Source organism: Anopheles merus, unplaced genomic scaffold (assembly GCF_017562075.2).
Source record: "Anopheles merus strain MAF unplaced genomic scaffold, AmerM5.1 LNR4000200, whole genome shotgun sequence".
Classification (NCBI taxonomy): Eukaryota; Metazoa; Arthropoda; class Insecta; order Diptera; family Culicidae; genus Anopheles; species Anopheles merus.
Window position 1 is genome coordinate 37,294 of NW_024427780.1, and position 27,622 is coordinate 64,915.

General features: G+C 41.1%; 2 protein-coding genes and 1 pseudogene across 2 annotated transcripts; 2 read left to right on the plus strand and 1 right to left on the minus strand.

The window, feature by feature from the left end:
* Positions 1 to 6,588: 6,588 nt before the first annotated feature.
* LOC121601835 lies at positions 6,589 to 7,596 on the plus strand. The gene is made up of 3 exons (XM_041930634.1): positions 6,589 to 6,784; positions 6,876 to 7,054; positions 7,218 to 7,596. Exons 1-3 carry the CDS (start codon positions 6,647 to 6,649, stop codon positions 7,594 to 7,596), a joined length of 696 nt encoding a protein of 231 aa, XP_041786568.1. The 5' UTR covers positions 6,589 to 6,646.
* A 2,552-nt stretch (positions 7,597 to 10,148) lies between these two features.
* Positions 10,149 to 11,921, plus strand: LOC121601840 (telomere-associated protein RIF1-like). The gene has a single exon (XM_041930642.1). The coding sequence runs from the start codon at positions 10,178 to 10,180 to the stop codon at positions 11,864 to 11,866; it is 1,689 nt and encodes a 562-aa protein (XP_041786576.1). The 5' UTR covers positions 10,149 to 10,177; the 3' UTR covers positions 11,867 to 11,921.
* Positions 11,922 to 14,149: 2,228 nt separating this feature from the next.
* On the minus strand, positions 14,150 to 27,619 carry LOC121601841 (annotated as a pseudogene).
* Between the last annotated feature and the right edge of the window lie 3 nt (positions 27,620 to 27,622).

Here is a 27,622-nt window from a genome sequence, read left to right on the forward strand (position 1 = left end):
GTAAATGATCTAAAGCCGCGGGCCAGGAGAATGTGGTTTTTCTGTTATTGTGATTTAATTATTACAATATAAAATTTTAGAAACAAAATAATTGGTTAATGATATCAAGCAATGCGATAGGTAATACAGGGTTTACCTAGCCAATCGAGCGTCGTCAAAGCGTTCCCAAGTGCCACAAATCCACTAAACGACCACTAAACGGCTTCTAAACGACTCAAGTTCTCTACCTAAACGGAATATAAAAAGACTTCGTTTAGCAGACGGCAAACGACTCATGCATTCTAAAAATAGCGAAAAAGCTGGTGGCGCTCTCTGTTGGTGGGATATCCCAACCAGTTGAGCTTCATCGCTTGGAGGAGAGCTTTCTCATTTCCTCTGTACTGTTGTATGGTTTCACATTGTAGTTATGCATCGCTAGAACTAGAACGGCGATACAATTGTTTAAATACTAAACTCCAATGGAAACCATCAGCACTGAAACAAGTGAGATTTGAGTAATGGTCGTTGGTGTTGATACCCACGTATTTGACCACACGACCATTCATATAGATTTTGCTCGGAAAGTTAGAAGGCTATATAGGTCATGATAAGATGAAACTTGCCGAAACACATTGCAAGAAAAGGATAGCAATATAATAATCAGTTTTAATACGCCATCTATAGATCAAACCAATGAAGCTGTGGAGCTTTCATTTTTTTTCTATGGATATTCAATCTTCCAGTCGTTTAAGCTTAATCTGTGGCGCTTGGGTTATCGGTCGCCGTAAATACTTTTTCGGGCGACGTAAACCTTCAATTGGGCACTGTGATTTCTATTCGGGCCTTGTGAAGTTTGTGGACGTCGTGTATACCAGTTTCGGCATTTTGGTCGCCAATATCTTGGCACTATTAGACAACAATCAAAGCATCGAAAGAAATCCCATATTCATTTTTGAGGTTCCAAATGAAGCTGAAATGAAGACAGAGGGACAAGTGGCTACATTACTGCGTTAGCTGAATCGGGAGATCGATGCAACCCACCAAACAGTAAAATAATACCTGGGAAACATGAATAAACTCATCAGGAATTAGAAATCGCATCCACTAGCTTCGCAGTGGCAAACAATTACTCGAAAACTCAATGCAATCATTTCTGTGAATTTCGACAGAATTTTCTATATAATACCATAGTCCGCAAACTGGTCCAACATCCGTCACCTGTGTCCCATTGATTTTTTTTTCTGCAGCAAAGTGATGCAAAAACTCTACTCTAACAATTTTGTAGCGAAAACTTAGGAGGAATTGACGAAAATCGAAGGTATTACTTAACCGTCTTGTGTACGACCAAAAAACTTTACGTAATCGGACAACCGCCTACCCGGGTAGGCCATACATTTTGTATGAAACAATGATGTTTTTTGTGGTTAAAAGAGTATATCTTTTGAATTTCTAGTAAGATTTGAATGAAAACTGTCTTAAAGGTTCATAATAATGTTTTATAACACATCGTAGTAAAATTAGAATTTTGAAAATCCTATCGAAATTTTTTTCTATCAAAAATATGTTCTAACTCCACCACCATACTGGCCAGGCCGCATGTTTTATGTGGATGATTAGTCTTTTCTAAGTTTTACTTACGTTTCTTTCAAAAGTTCTCAGAAAAAGTTCAAAAGTTCAGTTCAAAAGTTAAAATATGCTCATTATGTTTATTAAAAACCGGCTCCGACCGGCTTCAGACAACTTCGGAACCTCCTCCACTCCAATCCAATGGAGTCGGCTCCGTACCGTACGGCTCGGAAGCTGACTCCACTCCAGCTGCTTTGGAACCGGCTCCGCACCAACGACTCCGCACTCATGGCTCTGAAGCCGGTTTTTACAGATTGCACCAAAAAAATCATTTTGAATAAAGTATCAATCGGGAAGATCCATAAATAGGTGAGTAAATAATGTTGAAAGGAATCTATAAAAAAATTGATAAGTGTTGAACATTGTTCAACAATCACACAATCACATCGGGTGTTAGCTTCTACACTTGCGAGAAGATAGATTCGTTTTTTAGGCTATCATACAATGAACGTTAGTCCAGAGCCGTTGATCCGGAGCCTTTGATTCGTCGCCGGCTCCGGGGCTGTTTGTACGGAGCCAGCTCCGGAACTGTGGTGCGCTTCAAAACACCCATCCCTATTCGGCAGTAACATTATGCCAAAAGTATGAATGTGTTGCGCAGCGACCACATCGAAGGTGGCTGTTTGAATTTATAATTAAATAATTTATATTTTGTTCTTAGTAGGCTATGATAGCTTGTAATTTAGATTATAAAAGGAGGAAATAATTATAATAAATCAGTCTTACACCAGCATTTGATGAGTGCGTTTCTCTGTTTGGTGTTAAGATTCTCCCGCGTGAAGCTTTGGGCGAATACGATTGCCTTCTCGACAACGCTTAACGAAATCAGTAGCGGCGCTACCACGGAATATACCTCCCAATTTACATTGGAAAAGAGGTAACATTTTTGATTGAAACAAATATTGATAGGATTTTTAAAATTCTTATTTTACAACGATATGTTATAAAACATTATTGTGACCTTATGAGACAATTTTTATTCAAATTTGACAAGTAATTCAAAAGATATACGCTTTTAACTATGAAAAACATAATTCTTCCATACAAAATGTATGGCCTACCCGGGTAGGCGGTTGTACATGTGAAGGGTATATAAACTTAAATAACTTAAAAAAATATTTGAACATATTTGATATTTTTTATATTTTGCACATGGGTAGAAAACATCTTTTCTGAGGCATTTTTAAAATTTGAAATCGATACGATTTTTTAATTCAAAGTAATTTTGGAATAAAGATGCAAGACTTACCCGGGTAAGCGGTTGTACACATGACGGTTAAAAGGGAATTATTTAAGCTTACTTGTACAAATAAGATCAAGACTTTGCGAATTGCATTTCGTCAGTTATTAGGAATTTTTACCATGGTGGACGAAGACATGCATGATTTAACCGTCATGTGTACAACCGCTTACCCGGGTAAGTCTTGCATCTTTATTCCAAAATTACTTTGAATTAAAAAATCGTATCGATTTCAAATTTTAAAAATGCCTCAGAAAAGATGTTTTCTACCCATGTGCAAAATATAAAAAATATCAAATATGTTCAAATATTTTTTTAAGTTATTTAAGTTTATATACCCTTCACATGTACAACCGCCTACCCGGGTAGGCCATACATTTTGTATGGAAGAATTATGTTTTTCATAGTTAAAAGCGTATATCTTTTGAATTACTTGTCAAATTTGAATAAAAATTGTCTCATAAGGTCACAATAATGTTTTATAACATATCGTTGTAAAATAAGAATTTTAAAAATCCTATCAATATTTGTTTCAATCAAAAATGTTACCTCTTTTCCAATGTAAATTGGGAGGTATATTCCGTGGTAGCGCCGCTACTGATTTCGTTAAGCGTTGTCGAGAAGGCAATCGTATTCGCCCAAAGCTTCACGCGGGAGAATCTTAACACCAAACAGAGAAACGCACTCATCAAATGCTGGTGTAAGACTGATTTATTATAATTATTTCCTCCTTTTATAATCTAAATTACAAGCTATCATAGCCTACTAAGAACAAAATATAAATTATTTAATTATAAATTCAAACAGCCACCTTCGATGTGGTCGCTGCGCAACACATTCATACTTTTGGCATAATGTTACTGCCGAATAGGGATGGGTGTTTTGAAGCGCACCACAGTTCCGGAGCTGGCTCCGTACAAACAGCCCCGGAGCCGGCGACGAATCAAAGGCTCCGGATCAACGGCTCTGGACTAACGTTCATTGTATGATAGCCTAAAAAACGAATCTATCTTCTCGCAAGTGTAGAAGCTAACACCCGATGTGATTGTGTGATTGTTGAACAATGTTCAACACTTATCAATTTTTTTATAGATTCCTTTCAACATTATTTACTCACCTATTTATGGATCTTCCCGATTGATACTTTATTCAAAATGATTTTTTTGGTGCAATCTGTAAAAACCGGCTTCAGAGCCATGAGTGCGGAGTCGTTGGTGCGGAGCCGGTTCCAAAGCAGCTGGAGTGGAGTCAGCTTCCGAGCCGTACGGTACGGAGCCGACTCCATTGGATTGGAGTGGAGGAGGTTCCGAAGTTGTCTGAAGCCGGTCGGAGCCGGTTTTTAATAAACATAATGAGCATATTTTAACTTTTGAACTGAACTTTTGAACTTTTTCTGAGAACTTTTGAAAGAAACGTAAGTAAAACTTAGAAAAGACTAATCATCCACATAAAACATGCGGCCTGGCCAGTATGGTGGTGGAGTTAGAACATATTTTTGATAGAAAAAAATTTCGATAGGATTTTCAAAATTCTAATTTTACTACGATGTGTTATAAAACATTATTATGAACCTTTAAGACAGTTTTCATTCAAATCTTACTAGAAATTCAAAAGATATACTCTTTTAACCACAAAAAACATCATTGTTTCATACAAAATGTATGGCCTACCCGGGTAGGCGGTTGTCCGATTACGTAAAGTTTTTTGGTCGTACACAAGACGGTTAATAGATGTAAATGTAAAGAAATTATTTTTCCTAGTTTTTTTTCTACAGCCAGCCAGAAAATAGCATATTTTTTCATGCAAAAGTTATGGGGATATTGACCTCGGGATCGAACATAATGCACGGTCCGTCATTCCATAGTTCTTTAATTTAAGTTGAAAAAGTACGATGGTATAAAATGTTATTCTATCAGATCTTCAGTAATTTGTGTACGAATCGTTTCTTCCCATCTTTCAAAATCAGTCAAATCCTTTCGCGGGCCGGATTGAAAGTTGCAGCGGGCCGCATTTGGCCCGCGGGCCGGACTTTGCCGACCACTGTCATAGATCCAAAATGCAACTGCGCTTGCGGTCTTTTTTAAATTGACGTTTTACTAGCGCCTATCGCAAAAAAGGTGTCGTGTAGAAACAGTGTTACTTGGGAATGTTCGAAAACTGCATAGCAGAAAGGTAAAGATATCTGTTCTAACTTCTAACTTCAGTAAACCTTGTGTTTATTGCAGCTGATGCGCGCCAATAATTGTTTACTGCCTGATAGTGCGGATTGTAATAGCAGTGGAAATAATTTGTTTTTACGTGGTTAAAACAACGAATTCTCTGGATTGTAATAGTTCTTCTATTTCCCGAAGCATAGGTAATTGAAACAATGTCGAAGGTATCGGTTTTATTAGCTTGCAAGAGGTGTTTTTAAAAGGTGCCTTGAAGATGGTTGTAGGACTGGGTACGGTGGTAGTGTGAAAGAGAAGGTTCCATCCTTTGTTTTCTTTTCATCATACATGACTGAAGCAATGTTAAGACCGAATGGTCGAATTAGATTTTAGCTATCTAATGTTTTCAATCTTTGAAGCAATCCTTTACTGTGCAAATGAATCTTACAACACTCGCAGATTGCTTTCATTCGCAGTTGCTAATTCCACTTTTCCAGAGAGGCCGGGAACTGTAAACGTGTGAAAAGATGACTCCAAGCCACCACCACTCCCTACCTGGCCATGAGCTTTATGATCGTCTACGAGAAGCTCTACGTTTGGCATCCTATGATGAACTTGATAGCATCTTGAACGAGCTTAAAACAGTATGTTGTACCGCAGCGGAAGAATCCGGCAAGAAAGAATGCGACAAAAAGCGCAGCATCGAAAAGGATGAACTTAAATTTTGGCTCATCGATGTTGGGCGCCTGATGTTCGAAGAAAAGTCTGCTAAAACGAGAGAGCTAGCTCTGGATGCATTTGAGTCTGCTGTGGTCCACATCCGTGCCACGGACTATCAAGATCATTCATCATGGAGTGAATTACGAGAGATAGTCAGCAAGGAATACACATCCTTGCTGGATATAGCCCGCAGCGAGAAGGATCCTAACTGGCATCGGGTATGGTCGGTTCTGGTGCGAATTATGAATCGAGATCTTTGCCAGGGTTCGACAATCATAAACATGTTCTTATCGATCGTTGAAGCTGGATTTCGTTCTCCAGAGTTATCAATCCGGGAACAATCATTTGATTGCTGGAGGTTACTGGTTGAAATCTTTGCCAATAACAAACAGATCAACATACCTAAACGGGTGAAGTTGATATGCATTCCGCTGAAAAGCTCCAAATCCAAAACGGAAACAATTGCATTGAAAAAATTTGACATCTGGTGGTACCTGCTATGCCAACTACGTTCGCAATTGGATACTATGGCCGAAACGATTTTTGAACCTTTTATTTACTTCTGTTTTGGACCTTCATTTAAGACGCCCTTATGCTACTATTTGATGAATCATATAAAGAGCTCGGTGCTCCGGGTAAAATGTAAGTAAATCAAGATGTTTGCAAAATTGCACTCGAGTTTAACTTTTTTTTTTAAATTAATTTATTGCAGGTATCAGTCTATCAAACAGCTATCAGGCATTGCGTTAATTCATCTTCTAGGACCAGCCACGGACATTTGTAAAACGCTACTTACCTGTCCGGACAATAGTGGTTCAACACTTTCTTTTGAATTCCCTCAAACTGAAATGGCCATTTCTGATATGCTTTTTCGACAAAAGCAAAGTTAATAATTGATTCCTGTATTGAGTGTACTGTGCTGCTCTCAGAAATGCAGCATCTTGATTATAGGGCAGTTAACAGATGTGTTTGGAATAATTTGATAAGACGCATTCAAAATGAAAAAACGATTCCCAAAAATGATATGTTGCAGTGGATCAAAGAGGACATGAACGCGCTTTTAAAACTGGTATGAAAATCCACCCATCCCGTTGCGGTGTTATATACCCGAATGGAGATTTTAATTTCACATGGGACTGTTTTTGTTGTTGTTATTACAGTGTCTTAACTCCAAGCACGACACTGCCCTTCGTGATCTACTGTATGATACATTGCTAACTATTGCGGAGAGTGATTTACTTCACGTCAAAATTGGATACGATTCACCAGAGCAGTTGATGTTTAATTATCAAATGATTATGCCATTTGTGTTGAACTCTCAGCTTCCGATTCCTGATTCGTGAGTATATTTTTATTTTAAAAAAGTTTGAAAAAATCGTCTTGATTAGTTCTGTGATGCTGTTCTCCGTATTAATTTTTTTAATGTAAAAAGTTAAATTTGTTCTACATATTTTTATTTTTTTTATCTAACTCACCAAACAAATCCACTTATTGTCTTACAGGAAAAGTGAAGAAATAACAAACTGCTTATTTGATCTGAAAGGATACTCCGTTAAAAACGCATATTGGGACATGCTTCAGAAAACTATCCAATACATTTCCCATCAAGACAAAAACAGTACCAATAACAGCATTCAGTTTCGCACGATACGAACTCGCATTTACATACTGTTGGGAAATCATCTTGTTGATCAAATGAGTGACGATTCGGAAGGATTTTTAGCTCATCAAACCACAGTGATGTCCTTTTTACTGTACCCATTGGAATATGACCAGCTACTTTTAGTTGAGAACGTGAAGGAACTCTGGACTAAGCTGTATGATGAAGTGGTAAAGCATGACTCAACATGTTGTGAATTAAAAATACATTCTGCGAAATGATAAAAGCCATGACGGTCGCAAAGCATGGTTACAATCTCGCAGTTCTGGCAGATTTCTTCTGTTACATAATACAGTCACTGCCAGCGCACTTTGAATCTACAAGTCCACCCGTAAAAGTGTTGGAGCTTTTTAAAGATGTTTCTAGAAAAGGGCTCGCCTACAAATCGAATCTGGATCGCGTGGAGGTAATGGTACGTTGCTTCCGGGAACTTTTGGAGAAATTTGACGCCAGAGACATATTGATCTTGGTTTTACCGATAAGGAATGCAATTAACGAGCTGGTTTCGAATGAAAATGGGTTGGCTATGAACGAAGTGAAAAAAACACTTAAAGTTGTAACCAACAAAATGCTTTTGAAGGAAATGGCTACCGATTTGATCTCTCAGTCCAATGATGTGAAATGGAATTATAAAATGTTACTCAAGACCTTATTAGATTTACCAGAGGATTTAAAAAAGGGTTGGAAAACTGCGGAAATGAAAAAGCGTATGATGGCCTGTGAAGGTAACATTAGCAACACCAAAACTCCAACACGTAAAACACCTGACGATGAATTCGTGGTGATAGAAAAGGTATGGAAGTTCCAACCGGAAATGCTAACCGAACATCAACGGGAAAAAATGATGGAGAAGCGAACAGATATTCCTGCATTGTACAACGATATGAGCCAATCGCAAGACAGTTTCGTTATAAAACCGTGGACACCAAGTAAGGGTGTTGCTTCGTTAAAACAGGAACGTACTAAAGCTACCGTTGCTGTCACCACTGTTGACAACGCGCCTCCAAACCCGGTAGAAAGCAGTATTCCAGCAACAGAAATCATAGAAACTGTATCGATAGTAGAAAGCGATCCACTTATATCGACGACAACGGACAGTGCATGTGATTCCAACACGCACCGTTTAGATAAAGAAAACAACAATGGGAATGTTCTGCGTGACCAATCAGTAACATCCTTAGAAAAGGAGGGGCAAACCGAATCAGAAGAAGATAAGGCGGCCGAAAAGCAACAAAACAGAAGAAAATCCATTTTAGATCAACTGCGCATCGACACAGTGGAAGGTAAAAATCTTAATGTGATGAATTTGTCGCGCACGCGGCATTCGGAATCATTGGAAACGAGAACCACAAGACGGAAAAGTATGTCGAGTCAAAAAATGGGGAACGAGAAAAAAAGAAATAATGGTGAAATTATAAACCGAGACACTAAGAGTGCTTCTGCGTCAAAGGCAGTTAAATCGAAAGGATCACAACAACGACAAAGGCGAATGTCTAGAAAACTGTTAAAGTTTGAAAACGACGAACAAGCTACCAACTCAACGCCGTCTTCGTCGAGTCAACATCAATCCAAAGCTGATGTATCGGATGATGTAATCGAATCTTCTCAATCCGACTCATCAGAAACGACTAACAGAAGAACTTCCTTTGCTAAGCCTAATGCTCAAGAACCGAAAGAAAAAACAATCGCCCCATCGGCGCCAAGCACAGAAATGAAGCAAACTGAAGAGATCACGCTGCAAGACGAAACCCCTCTTCTATCGCCCATCAAAGAATTGAATGCTTCTGACACTAGCTCAGGCACTAAAGACGTACAAAATAATGATTCAGACAATTCTGTACTTACGAATCAAAAGAAAGAAACTGGGGTAACTGTACCGGCAGAAACAAAAGAATCACCTAAAAAAGGGATTAGCTGCGATGAAAGCACTAGGAAACCTGAAACACACCACCAAAGTTCTTCAACGAGTTCTGCTTGTGAACAACAAAATGCTGTAGTAACAAGTCAAACTGTTATGCTGTCTCCAAACAGACGCTCCTCTCGGCTGTCTCTGGAAGATAACAAGCAGAACATTGGCAAGTTGGTTGCTTTTTCGCCAAAGAAAATGTTGGAAAACAAGAATGTGGCAACATTATTATACAGTCCCTCCAGATCAATGCATAAGCAAGAAATAATGTGCAAAGGTACGCCGTCGAAAAACACTAATGATGCCTGCAATAACGCAATGAGAGAAGCGCTACAGATCGGTAGCACGTCGAACAGCAACACTAATGACAAAGATGAATGTAAACTAGTTGAGAATCGGAGCGGTTTGTCTAGCCCCAAGGTTGCACGGTTCAGTCCATTAGTTGTGTTGGAACCGATTGTAAACCTCGGAAAGCCATTGCAGGACGTCGATGGAAGTGAACCAAAAGACATCTCTCATCCCATCAGCTCAGCGATGGTAACGCAAAACGACGAGAAACTTTCTAGCTGCAATGCACAGCAATCACAGCCATCCGAAGAACATCGTGCATCACACCTTAATCCTGCCACGCATGTAGATACGAATGCAGATTGCACCCCTAAGGTGTGCCCAGAACAACCGATGATATCTGTAGAGCAATCCACCCGTGAACAATCAGAACTTGGCATGGAACAACTTTCTCCTATTAAGAATTTGGACGAGGAGATGGAGCCGCTGAATAAGTCACTCAATCGTAGCATAGTATCATCGCCAGATCTTGCCGGTGTGGAAGATAGGAATGCCGATTTGTTGAATAGTACATGAATATTTCTCCAATATCGGAAGAGAAAGGTACCATGACTAAATGCGTGGATAGTGGAGAGTTGGCCGGTAGCGCTGATAGACGTTCATCTGGACGTATTGTTGGCAGAGAACGGGAAATAATTCCAACCAGCAACACATCCGTTCAAACACCTCTTATGTCCCGTCGCACTAAGCCCGACCCAACACCGCAGACTCCTTCAGGGTCGAGTAGTGGACTTAAAGCTCGCCGTCAGCAGCAGCCCTCTATTCCACGAAGTCCAAGGACAAGTATGATCGGTATGGGTGGGCGTGGTGCACAGCTGATCAATTTGATCCGCAACCAACAAACCGATCAATCTCCAAAACCGAACACTCCTCCCCAAAATGCATCGACACCGAAGGGAGGCCAATCATCAGCAACTGCAAACCGTCTCATGATGCGCAAGAGAGCCATTGTAGGGAGTGCCGCTTCTTCAGCACCTGTTGATGACAGCCCAGCCTTAGAAACGTTGAAAGAAAGAGAGGAAATGAGTCATAATAATCCATCTCAGTACTTGGTTTTCTCGAAAGTACTTCCTTCACCACAAGCATCGCCAGCAGGTAGCATACTGAAACGTAGGCACAACCAAGATGAGAGTGGTGATGATATTGATTCACCGATTAACAAGCGAAAACGCGTAAGCTTTCACGATCCTCCTGTATCTCTTACCAAGGAATACATTCGACAAGTGGAAGAGTGTCGTCCAGCATCAGTGAGTCGCAGTCTGCAACTAAACAGCAACATTATGTCGTCAGCTGATAGGGCAAAGTTTCTGATGAGACGTAAAAGCAAATCAGATAGCATTTCAGAACTGCAAAACTTTACCAACGAGCAGACAAATGCAGCAAAGAAAATGGATGCCGCGATCTCAGAGAATGCACCGAATGACGAGAATATGGAAGGTGAGGAAGAGGAGCTAACATCTTCACCGGAATCGTTGGATGAGCACGAGTTCATGATGCACGATGGTACGAATAATATGACCGCGCTGCAGGTCTCCTCTGACTGTATGGATGTGGATGGAAATGAAAACAAATCTAATTCGAAATCAAAAATAGACGATGGAAAAGAACAGAAAACATTAGATCCATTAAACAAGCAGCAAGGATTCTCGGAAATTTTAGAAAAATCTAATGAAACACAGAGTAAACACATTTTCCTTTCTGAGGATGCCGTTTTGGAGCATGTGATGAACCGTTACTCACTGGATGATATGTTTGAGCGCTACATTGCGGCTGGAAAAACGTTGGAAAAAACAAAGACAATTCGAAGCTTAACGAAGGAACTTTCGTCAAAAATGTCGGATGATTCAAAAACCCGTGACATAGTGCTGGATGAGCTATCCGAGCGACATTCGGTAGAATTCCTGGACCATGCCATACAGGAAAATTCCAACGCGAAAGTTTGTGAACGTTTATCAACCTTGGCGATGATGGATCATGTATTCAAGCAGTTGCATACTGCGTTCAACGCACCGTCGGGTGATAAAACTCCCGCTGGTCCACAGAACGAAAAAGAAGAAACAATTCGGTTAATAGAGAACATTTACGAAAATCTATTAAGCTTGCCCATCATTGAAACAGATAGCCCAAAGTTAATTGATCTTCGGGAGCAGTTGTTGAAACAAGGACTTGCGCGTAAAAGTCGTTTGGAGATCATGGCATTGTTAGAAAATTACTTCAAATCTTCCTCTTTAGAGTGATCGTTGCAGCCTTCATTTAAGTATTTTGACAACAATCGCTGCTGTGCGTGTTGAAGAATTAATTTGCGAAAAGTCCTTCAATATCTGCTAGAAGAAAATATTATTTTACTATGTCCTTTCAGATGACACTAAGTATTTATTGTAATATAATTAACTTTTTATTGTACTGTTGTTTTTTTCTGGTATTTCACTGAATTTCTCTAAACGATAAAATATGCAACTCCATAAGAATACTGTACAAAAAACCTTCTTGATTCTATGGTAGTAATTAAATGTAACGAAATCTGAATTCTGTTTATGTAATCAGTACAACAAATACGAATAACATTTTGCATTGATACCCTGTAACATATAGCTTCTAGCTAGTAACTTAGGCTCTCTTTCATAGGTAATTTGACGCGTACGCACTTTAACTTATATTCTTCATTCTTTTGTCCATAAGAATTATGTAAGTGTTATAGCAAGCTTAAGAACGAAAAAAAGTAAAAAAAAACAGACTAGAACGAAGGAAAGAAAGGACAAAACACTAACGAGGGAACAACAAATCAAACCTTATCCTGATAATTTGCACATTTATAATAGTAAATAAAATTAAGTTATATAAAAACTAACAACAGTAATTTTCTAGAAGCTTCTTTAATCGCCTTAAAGCTCGTGCCCATTCCGAAACATATTTGCTTTACACAAACGTGTTTTGTAAGACAGTGCTCTCCAAACTTTTTTGGAACACGAACCACTCACTTGGCTTTGGAAATACATTTGCTGCGGCTCACATATATTCACTGTTATGAATGAAGACCCCGAAATTAAATGATTTGTTTACCTTCAATTTTATTTCAAAAAAGCTATCTTTATAACAGTACGCTGGGCTATTTGAAGACATATGTATCAATGTGTGACATGGGTAATGAGATTGTTTCATTACTATCAAACTGTAATTCTTTCATCATTGAATAATTGTAACATAGGTGGAACAGCTGAGTTAAGAGGATAAAAACTGTTCCATCTTCAAAACAAAATTCCTCTATCCCAGTGGTTTACAACCTTTTTGTAGCTTTTCCTCCCATGTAGGATTTCATTCCCCACTCACAAGATCATGAGCATGAGGAGAGCATGGTAACCCAAGGTATTAGGTGAAGAATGTGAGCGATTTTGGTTAGTTCAGCAACAGGTCAAGACTCCGAAGCGTTTGTAGCGTCAGATCAGTAGCTAAGTAAATTGAACAGTAGTATAATTTTCCAACAAAAAAAATTGATGAAATATTCACGACATTCAACAATCGTTAGTCAACCGTCCCATAGCCAGAGTACAATCTCTCTTCCTAGTAGTACCTAATTCCTCATGCCTAGTAATATTGAATGTTTAATATTAAGAATTTATTTCCGCATCTCTTATTGTCATCTTATTGTGCGCATAGAACTGAATGACGTTAAATCATATAAGAAGTTACCTACTCATCCGACGCTACAACCGCTTTTCGGCAGTTGCTGCATTAGTGTCCGTACGACAGTCAGATCGCCGTCCATATCGTATAGCTATCAGTTCCTAACCGGTGTAGGTTCAGGCTCAGTTTCAGCATAGATTGGTAATTGGTACAATGATGGGGATATGTTAAATGTGCCAATACATGATATTTTTTATTGTAAATTTGAAGTACTTTGGTGTTAGAATGTGCAATTGTGTTACTTGTCCAACGTGACCATCTTTGGCGGTGTGTTCGAGCATGGAGCGTGGAGGAGAGGGTTTAATTTACAGCAGAGGGAAGCTTTTAGGAGAGGTGATGGAAGCGAAGACTGGCAGAATACGATGGCTGGGGTATGTTATAGGATGTCGGACTCATGCCCCACCAAGAAGGTGTACGACAGCGATCGCCAGTTCCTGAAGAGGGGCACAAGAACACAGCAAGATAGCTGGATGCAAAACCTGTCGGAGATTGGATCTCTACATGGATGAGAAGCTGCAGCCAAGGACCGAGCATCCAGGGAAATTATTGTTGACTGGGCCATATCACGACGATGTGCTATTTAGTGAACAGGCCAACCAGAGAGCGATTCACTTTCTCAAATTTTTAATTCATTTCAAACGATGCAACGGACGATTAATGTTTTTCAGTGTTGGATTTTATTTACCAAATCGTTTCTTAAATATAGCCATCATCGAAGTCAGGCTATCGTTCGTATAGCTTATCTTAATATCCTTTGCCCAATGTAATTGCTCGTTGCTTTGTTTATCATTTTATTTATTTCTTTTCCTATGACTTTTAGTAGTCAACAGCGTCTTTAAGCCTAGTGGAAGAATCACACCCGTGGGGGAAAAAACAAAGTATGAGAATGGTAAAAAAAAATCACGAGTAACATAATTTGAATAATGAAGCGTACATATGCTCATTCAGGAATAGGAAGATATTATTACTAGCAAACTATACACAATCATCTGTTAGCATCAAGTCAATCATCGGAGCCATGCACAGAGTAGAAAGCCATCACTAAACAGTACCAGTCTGAGCTAAATAGTCCTTCAGCAGCCATAATAATAGCCACGTCATTTCGTCTGAACTCCTCTATACAGGACAACTCGTATCCGCTCTGTCATAAGCATATGCATATAATTCTATCGCGCTACATACTAAGATTGGGATGCATTGTTGTTTGATGAGGATTCCAAATTTAATCTTTCTTGCTTAGGTGTTTTTTTGTTTGTTTTGTATGGATGAAGACATTTTATAATCTACTAACACGAAACAACTAGTTCTGTATCAAACCCCAACCAGTACCGCAAATAAGCCCTATCCACAAGTCTGCTTCATTAAAAAATGAATAAGACTGACCGATTCTATTCGCCAACGCACCCTTTTTAGCTAAACCTGCAAAGCATCTGCCTTGTACAGAAAGCGACCGTAGATAGTATTAATGTTAATTTAACAGTACACGTTAATGAAATGGTGAGCGTCATGAGCTTCGTAGTTTCGTGGCTTATCTAACTATGGTGGCATCCGTTTAAACGGTGAGGTGTGAGCCATGTAAAACTAATCATGAAGTGCTTGGAATTTCCTTTACTTACAATTAGGCTGCGGTTAAGAACATTCATTCCATGGTATTTGTTTTTCTATTTAATGCTTTCTATCATTGAGTCACACTTACACGCATTCGCACACACATACGCAAACACTCAAACATGGACAATTCGATTGACTCTTACGTACACAGTTTACAATGAATCAGTAGTTCATCCTTTATCCCCTCGCAGTTGTGGGGTGTGTAAGGATGAGTTAAGGAAATCTCATGTCACCCATATGGCGCAGCTGATGCAGGCTGCTTTGGGAGGCCGTTCGCTGGGGCGGTTGCCGCGGGTAGTAGAGATTATGCTGGGACGAAGAGCGGTGGGGTTCTGCTTGTAGATGCCTTCGGGCGGGGAGAACTTCCTTGGGCGTCTTTCGTCACTGTGTCGCCGACGTTTATCGCTTTCGTCGGAAAATTTTCTACGATTAGTGTTTGCACCCTGTTGGAGGTCTACTGCCGTGCTGCTACTGCTGCACGCTTGGCTCATATGCTGAAGGCTCGTGCCGGCAGGATTATTGTTGGTGCTGCTACCGGCTGCTCCACTGTCATTAGAGAGGCGCTTGACGTGGCTGGTGTCGTAAACATAGTAGCGATTGGTATGCTGATAGTCGGTGTCGTCCAGCATTTCATCATCGACAAACGTTCGATTATCTTCGTACCGCGACTTGTACCGTTCGTCATCCGACTTTCTGCGATCGCGGCGGTCCTCCGTTCGGTCCAGCTCAAAGTCAGCAGACCGTGGCTGTTTGACTGTAGTTTGCCCTTGTGCAACGTTTAGCAGCATGTCTTCGTACCCGTAACGCCCGTTGGCAATTTTCAGCGGTGCCTTGCCGGTAGTCTTTGTCCACAGGGCCTCCTGTCCGTAAAGATCGAGCATAGGTTGAAACTGGCTCTGGCCAGTCAAATTGTGCGTCGAGCGTCTCCACCCTTCTTCGTAACGACGTCGTGTGTTCTCATCCTCGATTGCCTGCCGACGCTGAGATTTGCTGCTAGAGCTCTCGCTCGAATCTTCACCAGACGTTCCAATGCCTAGGTCCTTATCTTCGCCGTACGCTTTATAGGGTGCACCGAGGAAGTTTTTACTACCGAACGCACCCGTCAATGCTAGCTGGGGATGAGAGATGCAATATGGGTGCGGGTAGGTCTTTTCTACCGGTGATAGTTTGTGGTCGTCGTCCGGTTGGTAGCCCGATGTACACGATCCCGGTCCAAACAGGGATAACAGAACAGGTAGCAAAACAGACCATGCATTGCGCCGAAAAATATCACCAAAAATACCATTTTGAAGAACACCAGAAAGATGTAACTATCGGCTAATAGTAAAGCCACCACACCCAGAATCGTACTCAAGCTGCCCTGTACGATAGGCATGCCCAAGCTGTACAGTGCTTCGCGCACGCGCTATCGGGGTGTGCGTGCCTTCGAGGACATGTAGGTGTAGCAGATGTGTGCTGTGAAGTCCACCGAAAACCCGATGCACATGATCAGATTTATCATCGAGATCGAATCGAGATTCACGTCCCACAGCGCCATATAACCAGCAACTCCCAGCTCGATCGATATAATAGAGAAGGCCACCCACAATGAGCAGAGGAAATTCGGGATGAAGATAAATGAGATCAGCATCATTATCAGTGCACCGACAATCATTGACTGTATTGACGTGGGTCGCACTAGCTCAAACTGATCGAAGAACACGAAGTACGGATGGAATACAGTGGCGTTCAGGGGGGAATTTTTGCATATTTGCCGTAAATCTTTTACCATAACCTTTTCGTGATTTGTATCAGTTATGTTCACTGCCTGTATCATAAACCGGGAGGCAAGTATTTTTGTACCAGCCTCGTTGAACTTGACATCTAGCGAGAAGGGATTCGCCGGGAACAGCCAAATCTAGGAAAAGATAAAACATTATTACCGTTTGAAACATGCAATTGATTGCTACCCTTGGCATAGCTTACCTCTCGCAAAGCATCGATAAAAGCTTGCTCACTGTCCAAAGTAAGATTAAGATAGTCATTATTGCGATCGACATACGAGATGAACGATCGCAGCCAGGATTCACTGTAGAGCGGTGAGGTGACATAAGAGGTGTTTTCGAGCGATTGCATCAAATCTTCAATCTGCATCTGCGTATGTGGATCGGAATAGTTGAGATCGCCTGTCACGATTACCTGTATGCGGTAGGGAAACTCTCGATAGTATTCATCCTCCAGGTCGAAAAACTTGACCGAGTACGAGTCCGCCTTGGACAGTTTTCTACGTTCCAGTCCTTCCTTGATCTTGGTCAATCCAAAGCAGGCGCCTCCTAAATATGCGGCAAATATAACCAAAATTATGGTTTTTGTCCAGCCTTTGTTCAGTATCCGTGCCATCGTTTCGCGGAAAAATGCCATCAGTACATGTTCCCGATTATCGATAGGATTATCCGGATCGTCGCGGTTGATTCCACCTGTGTTCATTTTCGATACAGCCACGATCGTTTTCTGAAAGAATATAAACATTGAGACGAATTATTTTAATGATTCTAAAATGATGCTCTGCCACTGTTTTCTACTTCTAGGCGTAATATACCAAAGGCCATGTCGACATTACAAGAATATTCCGAGATACCCCCCTCGGAACACCCTTGAGGAACAGCATTAAAAATGGAAACAGCATTTTTAATCACCCTTGAGAGTTCTTCCGCATGATTTGCAACCCGCTACAAAGCATTGTTACATTGAATCCGGATTGTGCTGTTCACATGTGGAACATCACGAGACCGTAAATTTTAAACATTTATCGTAACTGCGTTCAAATATGTGACATTTGTTCAACAACGTCTCGTATGCAATCAGTAATGCTGTTAACATTGGAAAGTTACTCGAAAATGCCTATTTATTGTCACCCGTTTAAGTCGTTGTCTCGCTCTAGCACCAATCAAACAAGACATCGAATAAGAGTAAAAGATAAAGTATAAGAGTAAGAAAAAAGTATATAGAATTTGGCGGAACTTGTTCGTTCGAGATGTCTTTTGGTTGTCCTCCATATAACTATATACGTCTGTTCGAGTCTGATGTCTTGTAGGCTGCCAGTTTGGGAAGGATAATAAGTAGCCTTTAAATAAACTTCTTTCTCAGATAAACTGTCTTAGTTGTAAGATATTGAGAAAATAAAATTTTTACGAAATTAAATCGACTTAGAAGTGTTCCCTTTTTACCCTACCATCGGAATGTCGCGTATGCCATTCCACAGTGGGCCAATACATCCCCGATGGTTTCCATTTTTTCCCCTCACTATCTTGCTTTCGTACCCCTTCATTGCGAATATGTTCAAAAGAAACATGCACGTTGGAACCTGCTGAAAAGTATAGAGCTGGAAGGAGAGAGTGGATAGAGACGAGTTGGCGCGTGTTTTGAAAAGCGAAAATCATTCCGCATCCACCACACACCATCGCCCGTTGGGCAGCTCGTCTCGTCCGGTGCACGTAACGTGTCTCCGACGCGCCGTGGGCCTCCGATGGCAAATGACACACTTTCGTTGACCAGTGCAATGGTGTATTGGGCGCTGTATGTGTGTCGTAAACAGTGTCTGTGCGTGTAACGTGAGGTAAAAGTGGTTTCTGGACAGTAAAGTCAAATGGTTGAAATTTGGCTGAAAATCCAACGATACCATCGCCTGGGGCATTTCACGAATCTCTCTCCAGTGAGTTTTTGGGGTTTTACTGTACTAAAGGGTTTCAGTAACTCTTTTCTTTCTTTGGTGCCGATGGCCTCGGCCATGAAGATGTTCCAGAAATGCCTCTACCATATAAAATGCTAGCTTAATGCTTTTGACGAATTGTAAGCGTCAGCGTCAATGATCGCGTGCTGATTCACATATATGAATTTAGAGACTGCTCGAAGCAACTTATAGTTTTTCCGGTCACTTTAGATGGAAACCTAACAACAACAAAAACGAAAGTATGGCTGATGTTTTCATTTCAATATTTTACTATTTTAAGCTTCATTGATTCCAAAAAATAAGAGTAGCATATTCACGAAATAATGGTTGCAACAAAAGTGCATGCCATTTGTTGTGACTTGTTGTGAACTGAATTGGAACTTGCTTTTGATGAGCCGGTGGCATTTCTTTTGCGGTAATAATATACTTAAAATGATCAGGTCAATGCACCTATGGTGTTCGCCATCTGCTGCAACACCCCGGAAGTGGAACATCGTGGAAAATATGTTGCTTTGGTGCTTCTCACGTTTTCGAAAATCAAACCGTGTACAACTTAACGAATCATGGCAACCAAAGCCTACCTAGCACGCTTGAAGAAGTCACATCGATGTCGTACCAAATATGAAATCCTATCCACATCCTATCATCATCACCGCCATCGTTGTCGCCATCATTAATACCAATAGCAACGATCCATAACTCATCAACGATGTTGCTGGACTGTTTAGTTCGCAAAAGCGCATGCGGCGATAGTCTACAATTGCACTCGGACTACCGGTACCATTTTGAAAGCATATGACAATTTCCTGCATGGTTTGCTGCATCATGAACTGCAGTGCAGCCATCTGTAATGAAACGGTATTTAGCGCGTATTGGATCGCACGGACCACCAGCTCTGGCCGGATCAGGAAGGGAAAAAGTGAGCAAAACTGTGGCTGTGATTGCGCATGAATGAATGAGCGTGTTGGTTGTTTCGTCAATGAAATATGGTCAATCTTCAGTTTTATGTTCTGTCGTCACGAAAGCAAGGCGTGAGCACAATGAAACTGGTCTGGTTTGTTGTATGGCTGACCATTTACTGGACCGGATATAGGAAAAATGGCAATACTATGGCATCCGGGGAGTACCGATTCCGGTTTGGCTCGTCGGACCACTTTTGCAGAAGACCGGTGGTATATGCAGCTAAGCGTGTACACTTTGCAATTGATCACGGGCTCACTCAATCTACGCTTTCGTGCGGTTATTGACCGGCTTATTAGTTTAGGCACTATCTTGCTTAGGCTGATAAGTGTCGGCGTCGGCTGCTTTCAGCCGTGAAAGGTCACCCACATCCTCTGCCGTAGAAAGTCGTTCATTAATATTTTATGCGTCTGGTCACAGTTGTGCACAAAACTTTCACGCTACCGTGCTGATAGGACCGACACTATCAGGTTATCTCTTTTATTGACCTCAAATAAACGCAAAGTTTAGAGTTTTAGAGGCTGGCCTGACTTGCATGAAAAGTAGAAGAAATGGAAGAGCAGTGCGCATCGTGAAATGTTTGCGTTTTCTTTAATACGGGCGTTATTTAGTAACAATTGGCAACAATGCCCTATTTGATGATAAATTACCCCAGCAAATATTGATCTGATAACGTGGTACGAACTTGATAAAGCTTACGATATGGTATAAGTAAAATACCCGAGAATCGCCAAATTAATAATAACATAGTCAATCAATTTACGAAAAGGGAAACAATTTTCAGATCGGAAAGGAGAGCCAAATTCGAAACAGTCACACATGCGGCAGATCTATTCATAATAGTACATCACCGTAAGGATGGTAGAACATATGTCGCTTCACAACGTGTACTGACCGTGAGGGAGTGCTGCAATAAAAAACCTGACCATTTGGCCTCGGCTGATGTTGCCAGCGGTGACAGTTTATTTGCGAAAGCATGAATTCACCAAGCTGCACAACGTTGCACTGCGAGCATGATCCGATGTTGAAATAGCACGTGTTGGCCACTGACTTCCACACCGGAGGTTCTCTTATGCTGCAAAGGTTATCGACCATCCGAATAATGTTCATCCGTTCGCAAAACAAGCGTGTTCTAGTGCTCGGGGCCTCTTGGTATCATGCAACGCGTGGCTTACGGTTGGCCACCGCGCTATGTCATAAACCGTAAACGGTCGACCACGATATCTGAGGGACACAGCGCCTGCGCTCGTTGCTTATGACAACGTGCAGTTGTACATTGCGCACCTGTTCTGTTTATGGCCTAGGCGTTTCCAGTGTCTCTGCGTCAATTTCAGCCATTTGGATCCTTTTACTACGCTTACGGTCAAAGTTGCTGAAGACTGGTTCGCTAACGGGTGGAAATGACCGTACATTAAATGACTGGTTGTTTGCTGATCGAAACAAGGTGAATCTAGCGTGAGCAGAATGATCACATAATGATGTAATGAGCTACTGAATTCTTGAGGCATTATGTACTGCTAGCGGCTTGTCACCGTCCTCCGAGAGGAGATTATGCTCAAATTAGCTTTAGTTTTCTCGAATTCAAAGCGTCATTTTTTAACGCCATATATGTATGTATGTATATTAGAAAGGTGGTAAGATATTTATTATTTTGTCTAATTTGGACAACATAGCAAATTTTGATATTTTAATATAAAATTTACAATATTTTGGCGTTTGATTCGTCCAAACCTGATTGGTAAGCTTTGTTTGTGAACTATCTACCATACCATGCCAATTGATTAGAAATACTGAATAAGTAGCAATCGAACATACCAATTCTGCATACAGTGAGTTTTCGTTTGCGACAATAATGAATAACCGCTAAATCTAGCGTTAAACCGATTGCATTTCGCACCGCCCTGCGGCAGTTGATGATCTGAGGTGCACTGTTTTTTTTCAGACCAGCCCCTGAACGCGCGTGGCCATGAGACGCGTAATCATGCCGCCTCGGTGTGGTAATTGCATTGAGTAAGTTTGTTCCAGTGAATTTAGTGAACGATTCGATTAATTTACAATTTCTGTTTATACAAGTGCACTGAATCGCCATGTTGAATAACGTGCATCGCACAAAGATTCAGAGCAAATGAACACATGCAGACGTAGAAAAGGAATAATGGGCTGTGATCCAGGTACTGCGGTTTGAAGCATACATACTACCGAACCATATTGCTGCCTGGACAAAACCCAAGAGTTATCTCTTCGCATATCCTCATCCTCATCCACCGCTGTAGGTAGGTATACACCCAAATGATTATACTTGACCCACTGGTCGAGTAACGAAATCAAGTAAGATCCTGATGAAGCCGTCCCATTGTTGAAACTGGGATCCGACCATCGTGGTTACATCTTCACGTAGTGTCAAATAGTGTGACATAACAGCACGTTGTTTCATCAGCGGCATCGAGCAGTCCCGTAGCGATTCACGCACAAACACAGCTGGATCGTTTGGTTAGAGGCGAATGGGAAAGGCAAAAACCCCTCGTCTCGTTGAGCAGGTCTGAAAAGTTCAGGTCAGACGCAAAGCAATGCCAAACTTCATCACCCGTCTTTATTGAAATTTCAGTTTCTTGCTGTTATTATTTTTGTATGCAACGTGAAAGCTCTCAAAGGAGTGTTCAGGTGTGCAATCAATACTTTGTTTGAGATTTTCCTCGATAATATATGGGGATTCCCGTTGATGGCCTACAAAAACCTACGTTGCCAGGAAGATGACATAAAACCATGATAAATCGAGTACATAGGTAAGTGCAATAGCAATGTGAGTCTCATACAGTAAAGTCTCATGTATTTAAGAAAAACCCTACGTAGCACTTACTTTCAAAAACATTCATGTACGTTTCATGTTCATTTAAGCATTTTTTTAATTGCGATGCTAAGGGTTTAAAGGTTTGTTCTTGAATTATAAAAACGACTCCGTAATGACTAGGAAGTAGATTGCTTGCTACTTTCTCGTCTCTCAACGAAATTAAAGAATCGTATCTTAAAGCTCTGTGACAGTATATCTCGTGATGATGGCCAACGGAAGGCAGATGAGTGTCCTATCATTTATGCCACGACAGCGGGTGTGGTTATCACAATGCAGATCATGTGTCGGCAATTACTCGTTTAAATTAATTATCATCTTTTATTGGATTATTACATGTTGCACATCGAAGCGACGAAGCGGATTGTTTAGTTTGAAGACACTGTTTTATGCCGCGTGCCCTTGTAACGGTACTGACTCCGATTCGGACGCCGATGAATCAACCGTATCTAAAGCCTGCATTTGTAGGTACATATACACATTTACATAAATTGTTGTCTCGCTACGTGATACCAGATCTTGTTTGTTTGGAGCGGTTTCTGGACGAATGAAGCAATGGAAAAGTGCTAGACTGAGTTAGCCGCAATGTCGCCGCGACGTATCGTAAATAATCTGATTTATTCAGCTAAATGATTCGCTTCCGTTAGCTCGAGTATGCTGCTTTACTGACCGGCCACTGATCACCGGCAAGTGATGGTTGTTCTCGCAAGGCGTGGTTGATCTCGCGGTCGTGCGATCAAGTAAAGTAATCTTCTTCTCGAATGTGTACATTTCATCCCGTAAGCTTGATATCAACGGTTTGTGATATGGGATTAACGTTGGGGTCGCGCTGGGCTGGGTGATTGGCTGTACGGGTAACACTTTGCTATCGCTCGGCTCCGCTCAATCCCACAGCGTATGGAACCTTGTTCGATTAAACTAGTGAACGTACTACCAGCAACTTTTATATATGGACTCAGGTGTTCAAAGTGTCGTATGGCTTGCTTAAATTCGCTTCCGGATCGTACAAAGCAACCGGCAGTCAGTAGCAATATAAAGCTCGCGAAACATACATGCGTAGACAATACACGGTGCCTTCACTGAAGCTTTTCTCCAAGCTGATTTCCTTCATAGGGCCGCTTCCTTGATCGCGACCTTTTAGCAACAAATCGATGTTAGTATGCATCGATGAACGGAACTGAATGTTAGCCACCAGTTTCACGCTGGACATATCGTGTGTTTCCACACCGCACCTGCTATTTTCGTTTCAAACACAAGGACGGCATACGCTTGCGACAGATTGCATGTTGCACCACGCAACTAAAGATGAATCGAAGGAGCCAGACAGTTTACTGACCCCAAATTGGTACACTCACACCATGTAGGTTCGAGGTAGTCAGCTGCTGGGCTCTTCAACTACGATTCGATCATCGATCCGTGGCGAGCGGATGCGAACTGTGGCGTGAAAACGAGGGCAGTGGAGTGCACGAGCATCGCCACAATATTTTCACATTTTTCAAGCTCGTAACCTACACGAACATCCCTTCCTCCTGTCCACCTAACGGAACGTGGGCTTATGAAGGTGAAGGATCCCTATCGTGTGGTGTTATAAACAATTCAATTTATTGGATTTCTCTTATAGCTTACTTTTGATCGACGTTCGAGGAAAACTTGTAAACAAGGATGTTGATCTTTCATTGCGCATGTATGAGTATGGATTTTCACGTTCTATTTGTTGCATACACTTGCTCGTATCAGTACTGATAAAATCAATCAATCGATATTTCATTTTTGAAGTATATATATCGTATAAAAATCTCGTATAAAGAAAATGTTTTGCAAAGGCTTTTTTGGTTTATTAATCAACATTTTAAAAAGATGCAAAATGCAATAAAACTTACATGTAAATTATGATGCTCTCGTTAGCATTAAGATACCTTTGCTGTGAATTGATGACGTTTTTTGTTAATAGATCAGCAAATTAGTTACAGACAATTTTCAATTTTATTTTTCCCTTCTCACGTACAAGGTCTTTCTTGAAGTAAAGCAATTCTTAGGCGAACCTTGATTCGGTCAGAGTATGGTAGGACTTAATTGAATGCTCCTCACATACAGACTCACTTGATGAAGTTTGTTCCGAGGCCGGTGATGATTTGGCGGTCGTTTCTTGGGAATTTCCTATTGGGCAATCAGTTCGATATGCATCGTACGAAAGGAATCGACCAGCCTGCCTCTCCTTTGCTGTCAAAAATGAATTGAGCTGAAAGCTGTTGCATAACCGCGACCTCAAAAACTGCGCACTACAGTCAAAAGATCAAATTGTTTTTCGGACCTTAACTTGAAGCAGGGAGAGCAAAACTATGACGTACTATTCAACTTTCTTCACTTTTACAATTACATTCGGGTTTTTTCCTTGGGAAAACGGGGTATACTGCGATTGGTAATGTCGATAATCTGCTGGTCAGTGCTTGAGGATATGTTGAGTGTCTACCACAGCCTATAGATATGATTGAAAAGTTGAACATGAAAAGTTTATGAAGAATGTACATCAAAATTTTTCTTTGAACACCTAATCTAATTTTGTGGACATAAATCAGTTGAAATTTTAGATTGCGCTGATATAGTTATTCACTATGTAACTGTTATCCCGTCTATTACTAAGCAGCAGGAAAAGAGAAAAACTGCATACCATCTTTGTAACATAGAAAAACGAAACAGTAACACACTTAATACTAAATGCTCTCATCAACAAGCAATACCTTTTATCGAATCCGACGATTGTACATACATAATAAAAACCACGCCCATCGATGGTCAAACGGTAAATGGTTGCATGTTATCAGACGCTTCACTTCAAAGTAGTGCATTGCGTCAACCACATACAACGCTACTAGGCTTTCTGAAGAAGGTTAGGCAATGCATGGAACCACCATGATAGTTTCTAGATTAATCCAGCTTCAGCATACCTAAATAAAAGCGGTTTGCATCCACCGAAAGCATCAACCAACCGAGGTACAGTGGCAGTTGCAGTCAAATCTTGGCTTCAAAAGAAACCGAGCAGCTCCTTAGGTGGTGTTTAGAAAATATGTGGGACGCTTTCTTCCACGAGATGCTTATCACGCTTTCAACCGTCACTTCCCGGCGCTCGTTATCCAGTCCGTACCCAGATCGGATCATTAACCAGTCATCTTTGATCTAGACACGGTTGTCTAATAGAACTCGTCGCGCGATCGTTACCGCCTCCCGTACGACGTCGACGCTTCGTTATGCCTCTCGTTAATTCTAATGCTTTGCTGGTACTCCTCAATAACTCCCCACTTAATATCCAGAACCCGGGTAGCAGCTCGTAGGTGCTGGCTGTCTTTCAAGGCGATCGTTTAAAACTGCCTCCGGCACCGGTAGGCACGACCGAAGAGCATAAATGGCCATTGAGGATTGATTCATTGTTTTGGAATGCATTTGGTCCAAACAGTGAAGGTCGATAGAAATAAAAGAGAAAAAAAAAACAAGTCGGCCCCGGTAGACCATAAATTGTTATGGAATAGATTGATAAAAAGAAATTTTGCGTGGGCTTAGCAGATTTTTCGAAAAACTGTTCTTGTCCACCGTTCGCTGTACCGTTGAAGGTAGCAGGCACTCGCTGTGTCGGTTCTATTCGATGAAAGACTCGACCGGTCCCGTGCCGGTTATTTACCGTTAGAAATCTGGTGCACTGGCGGCCAGTGCATGTGCACGGTGCGGTCAATACAGCAACGCGAAGCTGGATAAACTTTCTAGCAGTAAAGTGAACAGCACGTGTGAGAAAACTAACATGGTCGTCTCATGGTTCAATCGATATCGAATGCACACATTTCATTTCTTGGCTGGTGCACGTACACACATACGGAAGTGATGCAGGGCTTCAAGAAATTGTGCTCTAATTCTTAGGAAGGTTCGTGATCGTCAGGTCAGGCTAATATATTGGAAGGATTTAAATCGTAAAAGGCAGCCAAATATATTATTGAAATACGTACATATACGTACAGCAGGGTACATGCTATGTATAAGAAATTCAATGCTGAATGTTCTGAAATTATTGAAATGAAATATGAACACTGTAAGCATTGCTGTAATACGAGATTGAAAAAAGTACTGCAAAAGAGTAACTTCACAATCAGATCAGAAGGCACGTTCTCGAGGTTTTAATCGGCACAGCGTATTGCAGGCTAATCTGTCGATCTCCGCGGTCGCGTGTATATTTGTGTGCCAACGATAAAACTTGGAATAATGGCAAGTAATTTCTCAACGAGGAACGTGGGATGTACACACCGCTGAATTTTACCAGCCAGGTCGTATAGAGTTGACCTAAGGAAATGGTTTCGGAGAGGGTTATTTCTCTCTGATAATGCATCAGGCGTCAATTGGTTAACGATTCTCGCAAAGCATTGGCTAATAGCGCTAGAGAATGAATTCTGCCATATTAAGTGTTACGTATCATTTCCAACAAAGTGTATAGATAGCAAACTATTTGCTACATAATTGTTTACAGGTAACAGTATTGGTATTGTTATTAGTATTGGTGTTAACAGTGATAGTGTAGTAAAAAGATAAGCGTAAGTGCGTAGATGGTAGAGAAAAATGTAAGTCAGACTATCGTATACCATGATCCTCCGACGTGAGTGTTATCGTCCGAACTGCTCGACGAAAAACCACGTAAAGATCATTATTTAAGAGGAAAGGAGGGATATTACACATTGATTTATGCTACAACAACTTTCATTGAGTTTGATTCAACACGTATGTTGGCATTATTTACACCTCATTCAACGTTTACCGGTAAATGAGTAGTACGGTATGCAGTAGATAACGGCTATGATGAAACGTTTACGATACGTTTACGGCAAAGGGTCTACCTACCTTTTATAGCAACCGATTCCGGCAGAACCTTGTATCCGAAGATGGCATGCAGATTTTTGAACTCGCAGTGTCCCGATACGGCCATACAGCCGGCGAAGAACGTAACATGCCAAAGGTAGGTAAAGCACACGGCAAATCCGCTATACGCACAGAAAATTTGAACCGATGGAAAGGGGCTGAGGATGCCAATCCAGAAGGAGATCATGTCGGTCAACGATGTGATAGTGATAGAGACGGCTGCTTCCGACATCATGTGACCCATGCGTTCTGGACAGATAACTTTACGGACGTACGTCGCCAGGCGGCCACATA

Coding starts and splice junctions, on each gene's coding strand:
- LOC121601835 (XM_041930634.1), top strand. CDS start 6,647: ATGCAGCATCTTGATTATAGGGCAGTTAACAGATGTGTTTGGAATAAT. Junction 6,785..6,875: donor TGAACGCGCTTTTAAAACTG/GTATGAAAATCC, acceptor TTGTTATTACAG/TGTCTTAACTCCAAGCACGA. Junction 7,055..7,217: donor CAGCTTCCGATTCCTGATTC/GTGAGTATATTT, acceptor ATTGTCTTACAG/GAAAAGTGAAGAAATAACAA.
- LOC121601840 (XM_041930642.1), top strand. CDS start 10,178: ATGACTAAATGCGTGGATAGTGGAGAGTTGGCCGGTAGCGCTGATAGA.